Source organism: Sabethes cyaneus, chromosome 2 (assembly GCF_943734655.1).
Source record: "Sabethes cyaneus chromosome 2, idSabCyanKW18_F2, whole genome shotgun sequence".
In the NCBI taxonomy this organism is placed as follows: domain Eukaryota; kingdom Metazoa; phylum Arthropoda; class Insecta; order Diptera; family Culicidae; genus Sabethes; species Sabethes cyaneus.
Window position 1 is genome coordinate 5,909,218 of NC_071354.1, and position 20,614 is coordinate 5,929,831.

Consider the following 20,614-nt stretch of genomic DNA (forward strand, 5'->3'; position numbering starts at 1 on the left):
ATTGGTAACTCACTCTCCCACGGACACTCAGCAGAAGCCCACCCTATGCGTAAAGACACCATCCCCGAAGGGTTGCTACATTGGACTGGGTTGGGTTGGGTTGGTGTTGCACGCATGTACCCTCACGTACACAGCGGCAAACGTCAAACGCATCCTCGCCGATCGTAAAGGGGTGGCTTGCACACACTTGCGATTGCTGGCGCTTCGTTGCGGAGTTTCCGTCCCACCAGGAAGGTATCTCTTCGTGATACTGTTCGCTCTCTTGTATTGTACTGTCTTCTCTTGGGGGTTTTTTCTTAAAGGAAAATGTCACTTCTCGCTACCCTGCTGCTGTCTGGTGGCGGTTACGGAAAGTGCCACTCTCGCTGCGCTAATCCTTCGCAAGGATTTCCATCGTAGTCACCATTGTCGCCGTCGTCGGGCATTGTCGAACGCGGTTGGAACGGAACGACGGAGCCTAATTTAATCGACGTGCAAAGTTGAAAAGTGGGCCGAAAGTAGTGAAATTCAGCTACACTGCAAGTGCGGAATCGTGTGACGTTCGAGAAAAAACGATTAAAAGCCAGGCAAGGCACAAAATACAACACACGAACAGGAAGACTACTGCCCCTTTTTCACCGAGATTGCTGCTGACAGGCTGCTCGGTTTGGCTCTCGGCGCTCCGACTGTGCTCCTCGCGTTTACGTAGAAATATTGATTTTTCCAATAAGGTGGAGAATTCAAGGCATTGAATTTCGTCTGTTTCGGTTGGTTTTAAAGTGGAAAAAGGAGCTAAGCGATGATTTACCTTCCGTGCGGTGATGGAAATTGCCGGATTCGGTGGTGACTAACCATTATGAGGCAGAAAGTGGTATTGTGATAAAAGTTCTCGATTTCCAATAGATTTCGCTATTCGGGAGCCCTACTTGTGCCGAACGTGTGCGTGATATTCCGAAACCATATAAAGTGGTGGCATTCGTAACTGGTTTCAGAAGATATTTTTGGGTAGTGAATCAATTCCTTCCTAGAAGGTTCTAGCTTAGAGTATTGCCGTGACCCTCGCCAGGATCGCTAGATTTCGTCCACAATGAGCAGAGAAGTTCAAAAGGAAAACAGCACCCCATCGACAGAGGCCCACCAATACGTGGGGCCGTACCGTCTGGAGCGAACACTGGGGAAAGGTCAAACCGGTAAGAGGATCGTGCTTCGAAAGTCCTCTCGAATTTATGCAGAATACGTCAATACCCTAAAAGTGCCGACGAAGGTCAACATCTCACTTGGCGATTTGTTTCTTCCCTTTTGCAGGCCTCGTGAAACTGGGAGTGCATTGTGTCACCGCGAAAAAAGTGGCAATTAAAATTATCAACCGGGAAAAGCTCAGTGAATCAGTGTTGATGAAAGTAATTATCCGTTTTCGTGGAACAAAGAACTCCACTCCAGGATGGCTACAAAAATCGTTCTAATTAATTTTCTTGTTATCCTCTTTCTGTCTTTTTCTCGATTTTTCCTCTTCGCTCGCCGCCTTCTTGTTGCATACACTCGCGCTAATGCGGGAATCCCCGATACTAACGACGACTGTTGTATATACGATTATAAAACCTTCGACGACTGACACGCGGAATGGAAAACAAATCCGTTCACCACACACTTGCCGACTCTGCCAGGTGGAAAGAGAAATAGCTATAATGAAACTAATTGACCACCCACACGTCCTTGGCCTGACGGATGTTTATGAAAATCGGAAATATTTGTAAGTTTCAACTTCCTCGAGCCACCCAGTCTACTGAGGTTTTTAGTTTATTTGTATCTACATTGATGTTTGTTTTTTTTTTTTGTTGCTCCTTGTCTCCCCTTTACGGGGCTCGTGTTTTGTTTAAGCGAATCGAACGAGAGCGCCTCTGCTCATTCGATAACCATTCATGGTTCGATCGGTCCTTCTAACCGCTGGCGCTGGCTGGCTGGCTGGAAACTGAAAGTGGAAGGCCAGCAGAAGCACGAGAAATTAAATATTGAAAAGTAAATCAATAATGCAGCACAAAACATGTGGCCCCTTCCCGCTACCCTGACGCCACCACCTCTTCCTTTCTTCGGTAAAATCCGCTTCCAAATTGGATGCTTTTTGCCTGCGCTCTTGTGTAACGTGGATAAACAAAGCTTATGTGTAGTGTTTAGCGAGAAGACGGCAAACGACCGACGCGCCGGCGGAGTCGTTGTGCCGTGAGGCGACGACTGCTGAAGTGACTGTATTCTGTTCTAAGCAAAGTATCAACTGCTTTTCGCAGATATCTGGTGCTGGAGCACGTTTCCGGCGGGGAACTGTTCGACTATCTGGTGAAAAAGGGCCGACTCACACCGAAGGAGGCGCGCAAGTTCTTCCGGCAGATCATCTCAGCGCTGGATTTCTGTCACTCGCACTCGATATGGTGAGTAACGATCGTTTTATTTGGGGAAACTGGGTGCTTTGAACCTCGAAAATTATTCTAAAAGCCTTAACAGAGAGTCTTAACGGAATAAACGAGAAAAGTTTGAAGGAATCTCTTCTGCAAACAATTTGTGGAACACATTAAGTAAAAGTTCTTCTTAAAATCTGGCATAAAACTTGTTATTATTGCATAAAACTTGTCATATTTTTACAAAACTGCGACAGGACATCCATAAACACTATTAAGACGAAGGAAGCTCTCAAGAAATGTTTTATTTTGCATAGGCCTTAATGAACTACGATGTATCGACAATCTATGTTCAGTTTTTTGACATTTGCTGGGAACTTCGAGTTCGAGTGTGTTGAAATCGACCCCCCAGCACGTCACCTTTTTCTGTGACTGAAATCTCGTCAAAAGTTCTGGGTGGGAAAGCACTTCATGAAAATTCTATACAGCGGTCATTGTTGTATCGAGGGGTCCACCAGTATGAGGGTACTGGGTATGGTCAAATGATATGTGAGAGTGTATTGGTGATAAAGAGCCGGTCGAAATAAACCTTCTTGGTCATTATACTATCAATGAACTCATGTGCCGATGCCATTCCATAACGTCTAGTCCAAAACAATGATTCTGCATATGAAGAAAATGTGAAAATTGATAATTCTATAATATACGTCTTCAAATAAAATCAATGGTCAATTAGCTCATGTTGATTGACCACAATGTTGAATGTTCAAATGTTGAACCACAGGTTGAACCGCTTCCACACTAGCTTCCCCAGACATAAACAAAAGGGGTGGCACCCGACCTTTCAGACAAAAGTTTCGGACTGGAAGAACCGAGTAATCCTAGAATGGCAAATCCAACGAATAAATATCGGCCAAAAATTGAATTGACAAAGTTGAAATTGCACTTTGGACATAGCATAGGATATTAAATTAGACTTGGGCCAATTTGGGCTTGAAGCTTTACTTCATACTAAACTGGAAATTGAACTCAAAATTGGATCTGAAATTGGACTTTAATTTAGAGTAATTTGGACTGAAAGTGTTACTTGGAATTAGCCATGAAATTGGATTTAAAACAGAATTTAAAGTTTTTATTTGAAATTGGACATGGAATTTTATTTGAAATTGGAATTGAATTAAGATTGGAAATTAAAACTGAAATTTGACTGGAAATTGGGTTGGAAATTAGGCTCAAAATTGAGCTTAAAATTAGACTGAAATTAGAATTGGAATTACATTTGAAATAAGGCTTGATATTGGAACTCAAATTGAAATTGAAATCAGAGATAAAATTTGACCCAAAATTTAACCAAAAATTAAAATTGAATTAAACTTGAATTTGAACTTAGAGTTTTACTCGTCACGAAATTAGGCACGAAGTTTTACTTGATATTAGAACCGACATTTTTCGTCACACGTTTTATATCTTTTCTGTTCCGTTTTTTCTCTTTTCCACTTTTTGTTCCATCCTTTTCTCCTGTTCTGTACCGTTTTTTTACCTTTGCTCTCATTTTCCTTCTGCTTTTCCTCCTTTTTCTCGTTTTTCGTTTTTTTCTGTTCCGTTTGCCTATTTCTGATACCCCGTGTTTTCATCTTTTCTGTCATGTTTATTTTGCTGTTGGTTCCCTTTTTTGTCTTTCCCGCTTTCGTACTCGTTTTTTCTTCAGTCCGTTTTTCCTGTTCTTTTTTCTCGTTTATTTTTCTCTTTTTGTCAATCGTCAGGTCAGGTCAATCGTAGTGACCTTTTCGTCACATTTCGTTTTTCTCTTCTTCTCTCTTTTGTTTTTCCCCTGGTTTCTCTTGTTTTCTGTTCCGCATTCCCTTTGTTGGCTCATTTTTCTTTTTTATCGTTCGTTTCTCTTTTTTTTGTCCACGAGAGGAAACACTTCTCTGCTCCTTTTCTCTTCTTTTCTTGTCCTGTTTTTTGCGCTTTTTCTAAGTACTGATTTTCCTCTGTTCTGTTTTACGACTTTTTTCTTTCGTTTTTTCCCGTTTGCGGGCCCTGTTTTCCTATTTTTCCGTCTCGTGTTTTATTCCTTTTTAACTTTTTTTTGTCCCGGGTTTCGTCTTTTTTCGTTTTTAAAATTTTGTTTTCGGTCAAGTTCTGTTATTCCTTTCGGTTTGATTACTTTGCTTTTGTTTTCGTTTTTTTCTTCTTTTTTCTGTCCCGCTGTCGCCTTTTTCTGTTTTCGTATTCTCTCCTTAAAACGTTCTATTTTATCCAATTTTTTCTTTTTTTCTTTCCAATTTATTCTCATTTTCTTTTTCTTCGTATTCTTTATAGTTTTTTCTTCCTTTCTCAAATTTTTTTGTCTACCGATCGTCATTTTTTTGTGCAATGTTCTCGTTCTTTGCCTCGTTTTCTCTTGTCTCTCTTTTCCTCTCCGGTTTCTTCTTTGCCACTTTTTTCTCTTTATGTTATCTTTTTCTTTCCATTTATTTGTCCATTCTTTTAATGCCAGTTTTAATACTATTTCTTGTTTGCGTTTTTTCTCGTTTCTATTCCGTTTGCCCAGTTTTTGTCACGTTTTCCTACATGCTCTTTTTCGTTTTTTCTCCTTCTGGGTCATTTTTTCTTTTGACGTAGGACTACGTTTTACCGCAGGGTAGGGTCATTCCATAATTAAGATTTCAGTTTCCGTTACGAAAATATGACAGATTTTGAATGCTAATATCTCTTCCCCATAAATGAAAACAATTGTGATCATAATCATATCGTTATTAAAATCTCGATAATCACCATAAAATCAAAGGTCCAAAAGCAAAATTTTGCAACGACGCTACCATTTATCATTTGTTTTCGCATGGTGTACATCCTTAACGACCTGCTGTTTCTATGGTTACTTAACGAATAATCATAACTATTATAGTTAACCGTTTGGATATGGTACCCGACTATTTGATAAATGGTTCTAGATTGAAAGTAGGTGATAATATTCATGGTTAGAGTTCGGTTTCAGTTAATGCGGGCTGTCAAATTTAAATGGATTGTCATAATTTAGATATCGATCATCTCATAATAGATGCAGCTAGATGCTCAGATGCTCAGTTTACATCAAAAAAATTCAAACGCAAGCCTTCTAAGCTCACATGGTCTAATTCGGAACTTAAACGCCTGAAAAGAGCTGCCCTTAGGAAATACTGCAAATATCGCTCGGATCGTACCAAAGCTGACTATGCAAATGCTAACTCCAACTACAAGCGCCTAAATAACAGTTTGTTTATTGCCCATAATTCGCATCTGCAGAGCTCTCTTAGAGCAAATCCCAAGAAGTTTTGGACCTTTATAAACGAACAACGGAAAGAATCTGGAGTACCTTCCAATATGACTGACGGCGTTAAAGTAGCGGATTCAGTCGCAGATATTGCCGACTAGTTTCGCACGCAATTCAGTAGCGGTTTTTTGATAAGATCGCCCATGCTCATGGTATTGTGGTAGCCACAACCCACTAATAATATTACTCGCTTAACCGTTTCCAGTTTTCCGTTCAACGTAACTAGCGGTGTGGTGATCTCTGCTGGGAAACATTTCAAATCCTCAACTGGATGCGGCCCAGGAATGCCATCCTTCCATAGTCTTGAAACGCTGTCTAAATACTCTTGCATTGCCCTTAGCAAAGGTTTTCGATATATCATTGACGATGGGAGCCCGAGTGCTGGAAGGATTCCTTTGTTTTCCCTGTGCACAAAAAGGGATGCAAAAGAACCTTTGCTAATTACCGTGGTATTGCTGCCTTAAGTGCTGTCTCCAAACTATTTGAGCTAATCGTTCTGAAAAAGTTGATACAAGATTGCTCACACTGCATCTCTGCTGACCAGCATGGATTTATGCCAAAGCGCTCAACGATAACCAATTTAATCGCCTTTACATCGTTCATCATCCGTGCAATGCAAGAAGGGAATCAAGTTGACGCCATATATACGGACTGCAGCTTTCTGCAGCTTTCGACCGTATAAACTATGAGATAGCCATCTCTAAATACCACGAATTGGGCATTCACGACAATCTGCTGACTTGGCTATCTCATCGGCAGAACTATGTCAGTAAAAATCGGCGATTACGTATCGTCACCCTTCGTAGCAACTTCCGGCGTTCCCCAAGGCAGTCATTTAGGACCGTTCATGTTTCTGCTGTACATGAATGACGTGAACATTATCCTCAAATGTTCGAGATTATCTTATGCTGACGATTTGAAAATGTACTGTACAATAAAAAGCCCTAATGACGCCCATTTCTTGCAACAGGATTTGGAGACCTTTGACGAATGGTGCCGGATTAACAATATGTTACTAAATGTGTCCAAGTGCTCAGTCATCTCCTTCGGTCGCAAACGTAACATGCATCTGCACGATTACGCCCTTCGTGAGAAGGCCCTAAAGCGCGAAACAACTGTTAAAGACTTGGGAGTCTTGCTTGACTCGAAACTAACGTTCAAGAACCACATTTCTTTCGTTATATCCAGGGCTTTCTCGCAACTAGGATTTCTGTTTCGCTTCGCGAAAAGCTTCAAGGATGTATATTGCTTAAAATCTCTATATTGCTCACTGGTTCGTCCTATGCTGAAATACTCCGCCATTGTTTGGTCACCTTTTTACCAAAATGCGATTCATTGGATTGAAGCAATTCAGCGCAAATTTATTAGGTTTGCTCTGCGACACCTACGCTGGCGTGACCCACGTAACCTGCCGAGTTACGAAAGCCGTTGCAAGCTGATAAATTTAGAACCGCTGGAAGGAAGGCGCAATGTGGCTAAGGCGTGCTTCGTCGGCGATCTTCTTCAAGGAAATATCGATTGTCCTGAATTGCTTAGTCGCCTAGATATCAACACTAGAAGACGTAGTCTTCGTCCGCACGCCTTTCTCGTCAATCGACATTCAACACGAACCAGTGCTAAGTATGTGCCGGGTTTTTAACAGCTGCTATGAAGTGTTTGATTTTAATGTGTCTCGTGAAAACAATAAGCGTTGTTTTAATAGATGTTTGTGCTAGATTAGTTCATATATGTTTTAAACAGACTTTATCTGTTGACTATAATAAATGTAAATGTAAATTAAAGAATTTCCCAAACAGCTACTCTGTGATTTCTATTATAACTTTCACTTTAAGTCACTATAATTAGTGAAAATTAACGTTTAGTTTCAAGGTCAAATATCCCCATTCATTTTCTTCGTAATTGCCTTGCTTCCCAGGCAGGCACGACAGTTGAATACACCATTTGTTTATTGTGATTTCCATTGCTCTGTTTAGAAAAAAGTGACAGAATGTCCTTGTCCCAACAGTCGAAAATTCTCTACGACCAGGACTAATTTTATATCTCTGCTTGGGAAAAAGTGACAAAGTCTCCTCATACCAACAAGATTTCTTTCGATCGATTTCGTTTCGATGATTAAACCTAGACCGAATTGATGTCTCTGTTAGACAAGTGTGCCAGAAAAAGTGGCAAAACTCACTCATCCCAATAATTTTTCTTACGACCACGATTAAACCTAGGCCAATTTGATGCCTATGTTGAGAAAGTGCTTTACATTTGTAGTGTTCGGTTGTTAACCTTCTAACGGGTAAGACCGTCTGTAGACGGCCTTCGCTTTTGGAGCTCCAGAGCCACATATGAAATTTGTCTTGAATTGACAATATGCGAAATATGTTCAGAACAGATTTCATGACATGTTGATGCTAATATCACAACATTCTGACCATGCGTTCAAAAGTTATCATCTTTCAAAAACAAGAATTTCGAAAAATTTCGAAAAAATTATGGTGCGAATATTTTCTTTTTTACGTTTGAAGAACGTTTGAAATTCGACTATTTCGTACCTAGCGGTTCTCCAGATAAATATTTTCCCATGAAAATCAACACTCGAGCTTCTTTTGAGTGTACTTTCATGATAAAGTAATCATTTGCTCGATCGCATCGTTTTTACAACGTTGCCCGTTAGAGGGCCAAATGATTCTATATGAATTGGCAACGAACGCCATTTCAGTGGAAGAGTAGTGAAAAGAGAATGTATTGTATTGTGGCAAGGATGTGCTATTGATAAAAAGTGATCGAATTGCTAAAATGTCTTCAACGTGGGGTAAGGATCGGTAATAAAAACCATCTTTGCTTTCTGTAAGGTAACAGGACAGAAGTTGATTTGTTCTTGGTTTTGTTAAATTCTTACCAAGAGCACATTTTCGTCATGTGTTGGTTTCACGAGGTTTGGTTTAAATGTCTTAATGCTATTAAAGGCTCAAAAGCAGGCGATTTTAATCTAAAAAAATCCAATGCATGCTATGATCTTTATGAACGATGATTCGGAACACATCAATTTAAAGCTGTTTCCCCGATACTACTAAGCTGCAAACAGCGAATTTAGTAGACGCACATAGCCAGTGATGGATACATTCCTGCGCTGGGTTTACGAAACAAAAAACGTTTATTTTCTGCTTTATTAAAAGGCAGAAGCAGAAGTTGGTTCGTTTATGTGCTCTAAATACCCACAAATTTCTTGTAGGTTATAGAATCGCAACATTCAGTTGGGGACCATTTTTTGTGATAAATTTACAGTTGACAGCTACAGCTTGATTTAAAACTTGCGGACAATATATCAAAACAGTGCAAACACTTTTAAATCTATCAAAATCAGGTGTTGAGACATATCAAATTGTAGCATACACTTCGACCTAATAATGTTCAAATTTAAAATTTTTACACGAAATTTGTAGAAAGGTCCGTAGTCTTAAAATTAAGAGGAATGACTGTACCTATCGGTGTATACATTCGCAGTCCTACGCCAAGCCTGCGTAAGTGTTTTTCACCAGTGAACAGGCTGCAAAGAGATGTGACCTTTGCAGTTATAAAATTTGTAATAAGCAGAATCGGCGAATGACGGTATTTTCAATTGAGTTCTATCCTATTAAAGCTACATAATTACCCGAAAGTTTTACGGCGAAATCGTCATGAAATTCAAAGCGGTATAACGAATTGAGCCATATTTTACTGGGTGAAGCTGAAAGGTAATTTTAGTGTAATCAATTCCTGCGCTTCATTCATATAATTATACGAGCAATAATCGATTTCGTTGCTTGTGTGGCTCAGATATGCTGAGAACATAAAATTTATCGAAACTGATGTCATTATTCATAGATTTATATGCATGGAACCGACGCTAAATATATTCATTTTGGATTATTTACGAAGCGCGTCGCTGTTTTTGATGCTTTATTATTAACGGAAAACTGAAATATGTTGCTAATAATAACTGCGCACCTCTGAAAATGTTGTTATAAAAATCATATTTATTATTGTCAGTATCACTTGAACTTTATTGCAAGTACATTTATAGAATAAATTGCAAGAATAGTTTGACAGATATTTGAAAAAATGATGTGCAAAGCTTCATTGTATATATATAATGGTTTTGCGTACCATCACCGTTTCAGTGCTTTCGTGCATAAACGTTCTTCGAAGTTGCAAATACGTCGGCGTCGCAGGTAAAACCGACACAAGCTTTATGCTTCTAAATAGTATGTGTTTTAAGTTTGATGCATTTGTTTTTATGTGCTAGCATAAAACTGCATCTAGATCGAAAAACAAGTGGAAAATATTAAAAATGCTATTGACCGTTGAATCTAAAACGAATAGTGCCAGGATAAACAAAAAAAAAACCCGAATTAAGGAAAATTTCACGACTTGGAACTTCACAAAAGCTTACTCGATGGCTTAGCTCATAGCTGCGTGGCAGAAGTCTGCGTGTGAATCTCAATTCCTACCATTCGTCACGATTTACAAACAACTCTGGTGTGCCCCTAGGCGGTAATATGGGGCCTTTGCTATTTACACTGTTCTTTAATGCCATAACCTTATTGCTGGGTGTAGGTGTGTAGAGCTAGTATAAGCCGATGATCTGAAACTTTATCTTGTTGTAAGATCTATCGATAATTGTCGCCGATTGCAAGAGCTGTTGGATACATTTGGGAGCTGGTGCCGTAGAAACTATCAAATCGACGACCAAGAACTCAAGAACTCACGGGAACGTTCAAAGAAAATAATACCAAAAATAGGATTAACAGTGAATTGTTTATATTTTCTGTTGTATTTAACGGTTACACCCCACTTTTACTGCATAGGTGTCAATCCAACAACGCCTAGCTGCTTAGCCGCAATAACATACACATCGTACCGTTCCTTGAGATAAGCTGAATCCTTGTCACCCTCTCCATTCAATGCTCTCATAATCGTGTAGAAGGTAGCCGTTGGCGACCTGTCCAACAGTGGTTGAACCCTTTTCCTCCAAATCCACATCGATGGAACGATACAGTTCGTAACATCTACAGGGGTTGCACCCGTTGTCACCAGATCCGGATTCTTAACCAAACGATCATCGCCATGAAGTTCTTGCGAAGCTTGCCTGTAGTTTGCTCCACCTCTAAGCTTAAAATAGCCACGTCCGTTGTACGGAGCCCAAAACGAACAGGTGCGTTCGTACTCGGTGCAAACGAATCCGTCACTCTCGACGATTAGGAATGCAATCAGCAGGGCCGTTTCGTTTCTGTCTCTGGCACAGAAGTTTACCGATTCGGCTATTTCCTTTGCTTTCGGTTCGTCCAGCGATTCCAGGTGGTAGTATTTCGTCTTCTTCAGGATGGCTTCCAGAGTTGATCCCATTTCCTCGGTAGATGCACGAAAGCATTGAAGCTGCCGTTGGTGCCACAAAGCGCTTTTAAACTATCCAAAGGGCTTAAGCCCGCCTTTAGGGTTAATTAATAATTAGTTCCATACGGCGATTATGAACGTAATCAGTAAATTAATAAACATTGCTGGAATACTTCAATTTTACAGTTTCAAATTAGCTAGGGAAAAGCTTTTAGTTGTTGTTGCCCAAACGTCTGTCAAAACTTTACATAGTTTCCCACCAGATTGCTACGACCTGTCAAACTTTAAAATCATTCAGTTATCATTCAATAATTCAGGATTGAAAAATCGAATCGTTTTGTGACTCCTGCGGACCAGTTCCTGGCTATAATTCTTTTCCTTTGAATGGTTTTTGTGAATTCTGATGAAAACGAAAGTGTAATAAATTCTAGGTTTGTTCTAGTGTGCTTAATTTTCTGTAACTTAGTTTCGGTAATCATCGTCCAAAACAGGCTCGACTGGCACTGGAACAAAACCTTACGGTTGTTGAATATTATCGTTCCGGTTGTGGCATATTTATCGTTTCCGTGTGAAAATGAAACCGTTCCGAGGTTCCAACTAGTGGTGTTGTGATTTTGCTTTTTGTTTTAATTTGTTCTGACCACGGTAAATTACCGGAACCGTTCCGACTGTATCGATCTCGAAATTGCATGAAGATTCGGTTTTCGTTTCAATATAAACAAACCGGAAACACGCAGTCTTGACCTTGTGATCCCGCAGCACGTCGTCTGTACTGTATCGGCAGATTAATAAGAAATGAAGCTGCCACAGAGCAGTGAGAGTACAGACAGCCACAGGTGCATTACCTAGCGGCTTTCCTCTGTGACCGAAAAAAAACCACAATCGAGCAAAGTCAGACGTGTCGATTTCTTCCACTACTGTGACCGTCAAATTCTTATTGTCGAATTGGGAAACATTTTCCTTGCAATGACTGTGATAGTGTATGCTGGATTTTCAGTAACGGAACTTGAAAGCAAGACCAATGTCACCTTCAACGTTATAAATGTTTTATACCCTTGACACGTGCAATTTCATTGATCTGTCATTCTTAGATATCAGCTCACATCATCAGTTCGATATTAAATTCCTTACCAAGGGATGTGTGCTTGTGCTGATGTTTGCAGCACCGGAAAAGCCTCTTTTCAGAACCTAAACACCGAATGTCCGAAACTCATAGGACCGTCCGTTTCGATGCATGTTGACAGCCAGTAATTTCATCTGGAGCAGTAGGCAATGCTTGGACTTTCTTCGTCTGAGGCTTCACAGCACATGCTGGAGCAGCATGCCCCGAAAGCGTCGGTGGTGTTTCATGTGGTGCCACTACTAGTTTCGCTTTATCTTCAAATTTATCTACCCAACCCGGCAAGTTCGAAGCTTTGCACGGATCGAGATGCAAGCGAAACAACGTAGCCCGTCCCTACCCGCAGCCCGCACCAGCCTTAACCACTAAGGAGCCTCTTTCATGTCGAAAACATATTCATGCGACCCAATAAAAGGATGGTCACTGAAAGAAACACAGTAGGCTCCGCCGGGCTGGTTACCCGTTTAGTGTATCATGACCTATTCATTCGTGATAGAAACTCATTACGTAATAAAAGGCACTTTTTCCTCGCAAGCTTCGAGGCGGAGATTGAGCGAGGGGGAAACATCATACGGTATTTAAAATACTAAACTGAATGAAGAATGTGTGTGTGTGCCGATGTGAGACTGGAGGCGGTGGGGGGTGGTAAGTGGTTTGACTTAGTGACCCTGTTTTTTGTGCCTCTTCAATGTGGCAATGGATTTGGAGCCTTTTTTTCAAGGACCTTTTTGTCACAGAGCACTCTATACTCCGTCGTTCAGTGACTGACAGAGTACATTTGGTTTTAGCAAAATGGAATTTAAATTTTCTGGCTGGTTTTTGTAGTGTACAAGAATATTGCCCGGCAGTTTTGCCAAATGAGTAGCTACCAAACCAGTCCCCGATGGCAGTGTCTGATGTTTGGGAGGATAATTTACGAATGACGTTAATGAATTCAGTTGTGTATTGTGAATTTTGTTCAAAAGCCAAATGGACAGAAATTTCAACTAGCTGTAACCATTTAGGTTCTGCCAACAGTTAGACTCGACTTCCTTCGAAGACGGTAGAAGAAAACAAAAGAGTCACCAAAGGAAATATACAACTCGATTTTCTTGTTTAAATTCAACGTTTGTTCTGCATTCGGAATTGTGCTATTGTGAAGATATATTGACAGTGGAGTTTTTGGTTCCATTTTGTAGAACATCAGCGAGCCCATTATTGCAAGTAGAATTTGTTAAAATCATGCTTTGACCTTTGACGGTATTCAAAGTGAGTGAAGAATCATTTCATTTCATAGAAAATTTGCAGCCGGCCCAATAATCGTCATGAAAAACAATCATATTTGACACATTTGATGGGAAAAAACGACATAAATTACTCAAAAGCTTGCAACAGAAATTTCCAATTTACTGTATTGCACTAGATTCATAGAAACATTTCCAATCTATTTAAGCAAAATCTTTTAAAAAAATTGGGAAATTACCAAATTGGCCGATTGTTTAGTAAAAATTATAAGCCATGTATGAAAATTTTACTTTAAAGCATATCTTTAAAGTCCGTCCCACTTTTCAAGTTCTGCCATTTCGTAACTTACGTAGCTGAACCTTCTCATCGGCTGCTTGCTCCAGTATAGCGTTATCCAAAATTCGTTTCGTGAATTGTATTAAGAGATGCCCGAAAGTAATTTAAAATTAGCAATGCTTGTTCCAACCAACCAGCGAGGATTTATAATAAGACATTGTTTAATTCCATTCGTTGAATTTGCTTAATAGCTAGATCGAAATTTTCTTGACGGTATAGTCTTCTAGGAAAGGATTTCCGTTTACTGTAACAAAAATAATTAAATTTTGTCGAATTCAATAATGATAATCTGTACCGTGACCTTTAAAAATCATAGCGTAATAAAGAATAATTCTTATTTTTCGTTTATAAATCTACTAGCTGATCACCCGATCTAACTCGGGGTCCCTTTGCCTCTCAGTCACTTCTACATCTGTTATTGTAACGAAAATTCTTATAATGCAAAAAACAAAACTCTTTTTTTCATTTTAATGTGTCTGCGCTCTTTGTCAGTTTCCCTCATTTTGTTCCCCAGCCACTTGTAAATCTGACTTCTTCTCGGTAATCCCCATAAATCGGCAAAAACCGTTTTTAAACCTTCCCTTTGTTAATGGCCACCCTATCCCACCTTTCAGAAGTCCAGCAGCTTGTACAACTGCTATCATTCCAATTTCAAGAAAAACGCACCCGTTTACCCATTTGAACCTTTCTTTCCCCTTGTAAGAGACCATCTTCCTCTTTTGTCAACCCCCCTGCGCTGATTCTTTTCTGCCAAAACACATGTGTTTGACAAACGACGTTTAATGAAGAACAGTCCAGAAGTTCCGGAGCTATGGCGAAACATACATTCATACTCACTTTGTCGATTCTTTCCCAGTCAGCTCCCTCTTCTGTCACGTAGCTAATTATTCATTGGTTTGCTCTATGAAAATCACTATAATGGAAACTAAACAAAGATCTTTTTTATCATATATTCCTATTCGGTTGAGCCCCCTCTTTTCTCAAAGTGCAACAGAAACGCATCCCCTTTTACTTAGCCCGTTGTTAGGGCCCCCTTATGTGCTGATTCCCTCATGTCAAGTGTGCCAAGTTTGATGAAGAACCGTCCAGGCATTTCGGAGTTATGGCCTTCCCCCTCCAGTTACCCCCCCCCCCTCTCTTATCAACCATCCAGTGCTTATTCCCTTTTTTTCCGTGTTGGGTATTTTTATCACTGCGACCATTTGTCTGATCTATTGTGATATATTCCCCGTTTTATTATAGCTATGTTGTCAAGATGACGCACCACTAGCAGAAGTGATTGTCATTGTTTGACTAATAGCATTTGTCCAGCCCGGTGATGCACTTCGGATGAAGTGCACTACTGCGCTGGGAGTTGTTCTCCAAATATCAGAGGGTTCTAACAGCCCTCTTTCGAAGAACCTTAATCTTTTATTGAGAATTGCCGGACATCGGCATAAGAGGTGTTCCGAGTCTTCTTTTTCTATGCCGCAGAAGCGACATATATCATCATGAAGTTTTCCCATTAGCTTCAGATGATAGCGGCTCGGACAATGTCCTGTTATAAGACCAGTATAAATGCTTAGATCTTTCTTCGAAAGCTCCAGTATTTTGCGAGTAATTGAAACGTTTGGAGAGATGAAACGTTTCGACTGCCTAGCATTGAAAGTGTTATTCCATTTTGATTCCACTTTCGTACATTCCCATGCTTTTAGCTCCATTTTTAAAGTAGAAGCAGATAAGCAACAGAAGGACTCAGGTCCTACAAATTGATGAGATGATCCGAGTCTTGCTAGTGCATCAGCTCTCTCATTTCCATCAATTCCACAGTGACCTGGGACCCAGTACAAGTTGACTTGGTTACGACGAGACAATTTTTGGAGTGATTGAATACATTCCCAGACAAGTTTTGATGTGCATGTCGCCGACTTTAGAGCGTTTAGAGCTGCGTGGCTGTCGGACATGATGCATATATTTGAATGTTTATAGTTCCTGCGCAAGCACACAGTCGTACATTCTAGAATTGCTTGTATTTCAGTTTGGAATACAGTTGGCCATCTGCCCATAGAAATTGACATGTCTATTCCTGGGCCAGTGACTCCTGCTTCCACTTGATTGTCCATTTTTGAACCATCTGTATAGAAAACTGTCGAGCCTGGACGAATATCGGGACCACCATCTTCCCAGGAATCACGTCTAGGCTCAAATACACGAAATATTCGGTTGAAGTTGTATTTTTTCTCCATCCAATCTTCATTACTGGTTACAAGAGGATTTATACTAATAGTTTTTAGAATACTGAGATGACCTGTTAAGTCCCCTTCAAAAAGGTTCTTTGATCTTTTGATCCTCAGAGCACTTTTTTCAGCTTCTAATTGTATAAACTGATGCAATGGAAGTATATAGAGTAAAGCATCCAATGCCTTCGAAGGTGTACTTCTCATTGCACCTGTTATTGAGAGAGTGGCTAGCCTTTGAAGTTTTTCCAGCTTTATTTGGGTAGTTTTCTCTTTCGTTTTTGGCCACCAGACCAACGAAGCATAGGTAATCCTGGGTCTGACAATGGCCGAATAGATCCAATGGATCATCTTCGGTTTCAGTCCCCATTGCTTACCAAAACGTTCTTTTACATATCCATAGAGCATTTGTTGCTTTGTTTACTGCTTGCTCTAGATGTGTGTTCCAATTGAGTTTTCTGTCAAGAAATACTCCAAGATATTTAACAGTGTCTGAAAGTTTTAAAAGTGTTCCTTTCAATCTGATGTTATTTAATGTAAATTTTTTCCTTCTCGTAAATGGTATGATAGTAGTTTTATTGGCATTTATGCTGAGTCCCTGCCTATCACACCATGATGAAATCAAATTTAAAGCCATTTGCATTCGGTCAGCGATAATAGAATCAAATTTTCCTCGAACAATTATGACTATATCATCTGCAAAGCCAATTATTTCAAAGCCTAGCGCCGTCAACTTTTGAAGAAGATCATCAACTATTAAAGACCACAGTAGAGGTGATATTACGCCTCCTTGTGGGCAACCTTTTACTGCTCTAATGCTTATAGATGAGCTTCCAAGGCTTGCTGATATCTCCCTTTTTGATAACATTTCGCTAATCCAGTCGATAATGGATATATCGAAACCACGTTTCGTCATAGCCGTAATCATTGAATTATGAGATGAATTATCAAATGCGCCTTCTATGTCAAGGAAGGCACCTAGTGAAATTTCTTTCGCTTCAAAAGACTTTTCTAGTTTTTTTACAACAGTTTGTACTGCTGTTATTGAAGATTTGCCTTCTTGATATGCGAATTGATATTCGCTCAAAGGATCTTTGGCTAAATATGATGATTTTATATGCTCATCAATTATTTTTTCCATTGTTTTTAACACAACAGACGATAAGCTTATCGGCCTGAAGGATTTTGGTGAAGTCTTATCCTTCTTATTAGCCTTCGGAATGAACGTGACCCGTACTTGTCGCCATACTGCTGGTATATGACCTAGTATCAGGCTTGATTGAAAAAGGTTTGTTAGAATAGGTGTTAAAAACGCCTTGCCCTTCTGTAGTAGTACAGGAAAAATTCCATCCCTACCCGGTGATTTGAAGGGTTCAAAAGTGTCAATCGCCCATTCAACCTTGCTTCTTGTAAAAATTTTTTTGGCCAAAGTACAAGCATCATTCCTGTTTCTATCTAACCCAGTCATTTCACTCGCTATTTCGAGAATGTCTGTCCTGGTTTCAAGATTTACAGTTCTCAATGCCGGTGCACTTTGGTCTCCGCATGTATTAATGATTGAACAGGGAAAATGTGTTCTCATCATTAACTCTAATGTTTCCTTAGTTGAGTTAGTAAAAGAGCCATCCTCTTTTTTCAAAGTACCTAACCCATTAGAATGATCTTTAGCGAGGATTTTCTGCAATCTAGCAGTTGCTGGAGTATTTTCAATGTTTTCACATGTGTGCCTCCAGTGAATCCTCTTTGATCTTCGTATTTCCCTATTATAGGCAGTGAGAGTTTGTTTATACTCCTCCCACTGTTGTGTTCTTTTTGCCCGGTTAAATAATTTCCGAGTTTTCTTTCTAAATTTCTCCAAAGGTTTGTTCCACCAAGGTACATCTCTATTCGTAGAGCGTTCCTTTGCAGGACAGCTTTCGTGATAAGCTTGTTGGATCAGGTTTGAAAGTTGTTTTGAGTTGTCCTCAAGTTCTTTACATGTCCTTGAGCAGCCTTTCAAGTTCTTGACTCCAACCTTCAGTTTCAAATTATACTGATCCCAGTTTGTTTTCCTGGGATCTCTTATAATTTCCTTAAGTTGCTGATTAGTTTCGTAATCAAACATGATTTGCTTGTGATCGGACAAAGATTCTTCATCCGATACGTACCAATTTTTTATTTTATCAGTCATCGTTGGACTGCATAGTGTTAAGTCAAGTACTTCTTGCCTTATTGCGTTTACAAAAGTTGGCTCTTCCCCTTTATTGCATATACATATCTATGTCATTGGATGATATATAGTCTAAAAGGAGTTCACCTCTGTTATTGGTATCTGTGCTGGCCCAAACAGTGTGATGGGCGTTTGCATCACATCCAATTACAAGTGCTTTGTTTTGTTTCTTGCAGTAAGAAACCAAATTTACTACTTCTGGTGGAGGTACTTCACCCAAATCTTCTGGAAAATATGCAGATGCTACGCAAATTTCAGTCGTGCCATGGGTCGTTGGAACCTCCATCATTATTGCTGTGAGATCTTTTGTAATCAATTCTGTAATTGGAAAACTTTTTATGTTTTCACTTACTAAAATGGTAGCTCTTGGCGTGAGCTCACCTTCGGCGTAAATCAATTTACACGACTTTGTAGGAATTCCTTGTATCCTACCTTTATAGGTCCAGGGCTCCTGGATCAGTGCTACATCCAGGTTGCTTTCTGTGAATCTTCTACAAAGTACAGCAGTTGCTCCCTTTGCATGGTGAAGATTCACCTGGACAAATTTAACATTTTTTCTTTGTAATTTTATATGATTTGTGGTACGACCGGGCTGTTTTGGGTTTAGTCCTGCACCGTTGACACAACTGGGTCCTGGGATTTGACTGATTATATCAGCATCGCCAGTTTCCTCTTGGGTCTTATCGATGTCAGGGTCCCTCCTGAGTGCTGATCCCCCACTTGATTTGTTATTTATATTTATATTAAAAGTTTTATTAATTGTTTCCATCTCAATGGTCTTAATTTGCTGGGAGAAAGAATCAGCTGTCCGTTACCAGCTTAGAACAGAGGGAGCAAATTACTGCACGGGGTGCCCTGGTACCATGCAGGCTCCGTTCGTCCTTGGGAGACTTAATTAGACCCCCCCAAGCATTCATCCTTAGGCACGGGTCGCGTTACACCGAGGATTGGGGTCCTCCTCCGCAATTTACTCAGAATGCAGCATGCTCCAATGTTGCTTGCTACATTGGGAGCAAACGTTTTTTTACAAGATTTGCCGCGGAAGAGACTCGGTGCAGATCTAGATGGATCCATCACGTGTTTGTCATGGAGCCATCCAGCGCTGCACACCAAAAGACAAATCTCAACACTCCTCCTTTATCCTGGCTTGTGACAGACAGTTTGGGTCCCGATCCAATTTCCCCATCACTTGTTCACTCTTTTTATGGAGTCACACGTGCTAGTTCATCAGCGTGGTCCCTCACTGGCGGAGTTGCTTATTCCCTTATATCAATCTCCACCAAACTTGGCACACATATTCCTTGATATAAGGGAATATAAGGCTTATTCCCTTATATCAAGGAATATGTGTGCCAAGTTTGGTGGAGATCGGTCAAGGTGTTCTGGAGTTATGGTGGAACATACAGACTCACGCTCTCTTTTATATATATAGACTAGCTGAGAGCCCGATCTTACTCGGGACCCCTTTGCCTCTCAGCCACTTGTACATCTGGTATTGTAACGAAAATTCTCAGAATGTAAGAAACAATACTGTTTTTCTTCATTTGAATGTGTCTACTCTTTGTCAGCTCTCCCCCTGTTGTCTACTAGCCACTTGTAAGTCTGTTTTCTTTTCGGTAATATGCTTTATAGGCATAAAGCGTTTTGCAACGAGTTGAACAGTGTAAGGCATCGTTCCCTAGATAGTGCCTAGCACAATGTTCTCAGCGACTTTTCCCTTGGTTTGGATCCGCTTGGAAAAGTGCATTTAGCATGATGGGCCGTGTCGCGAAGAAAAAACTACTTTTGAGATTTATAAACAAGCAGAAAAGGCTGCCACTTGTTCGAGCACATGCAAATTGGACGATTGATGATTGGAAAAATGTATTTTGGACAGATGAATTGAAATTCGAATTGTTTGGCAATAAACGGGGCAATATGTGTGTAGAAAATTTGATCACCTATCATTTGAGCCGGTCGAAGGCCGAGAATATTTTCTATGACATCAGGGCCCAGGATACTTCCTTGAGGCACATCTGCAGGGATGTTAAATGTTTGCGAACAGACACTATTCGGAGATACCTGGAATGCTCTGCCAGACAGATCTTCTGATGATCTTGATAAGATACATTGAAAAATTGTATCGATGCAGCTGGTGGCCGTCATGCCTCACATTGTCGAATGCCTTTTCGATATCCAAGAGCGCCATTACGGTCGTCTTGGATACGGACTTGTTACGCTATATTGATGGTGGAACTTCCTTTGCGAAACCCAAACTGTTCCTCCTGGAAGAATCCATTCTAATCAGGAAACTCAAGAATCCGGTTTTGAAATGATATCTCAAACAGCTTGGAAAGGGCAGAGAGCAAGCTGATGGGTCGATAGCTTTTGGAAACAGCAGCATCTTTTCCCGGTTTCAACACTGGGAAGACTTTGGCTAATTTCCACATTGAACAAAAGCAGCCAAGCTCCCAGCACTTGTCG

The 20,614-nt window shown here is 40.2% G+C and overlaps 1 protein-coding gene across 1 annotated transcript in view; it reads left to right on the plus strand.

Moving 5' to 3' along the window:
• The first annotated feature begins 1,066 nt into the window (after positions 1–1,066).
• LOC128738985 (serine/threonine-protein kinase BRSK2) overlaps positions 1,067–20,614 on the plus strand; it is a 45,250-nt gene continuing 25,702 nt past the window's right edge. The window contains exons 1-4 of the mRNA XM_053834510.1: positions 1,067–1,169; positions 1,285–1,379; positions 1,644–1,729; positions 2,262–2,402. Coding sequence (XP_053690485.1) covers positions 1,067–1,169; positions 1,285–1,379; positions 1,644–1,729; positions 2,262–2,402 — 425 coding nt within the window. The remainder of the gene's footprint in view (positions 1,170–1,284; positions 1,380–1,643; positions 1,730–2,261; positions 2,403–20,614) is intronic.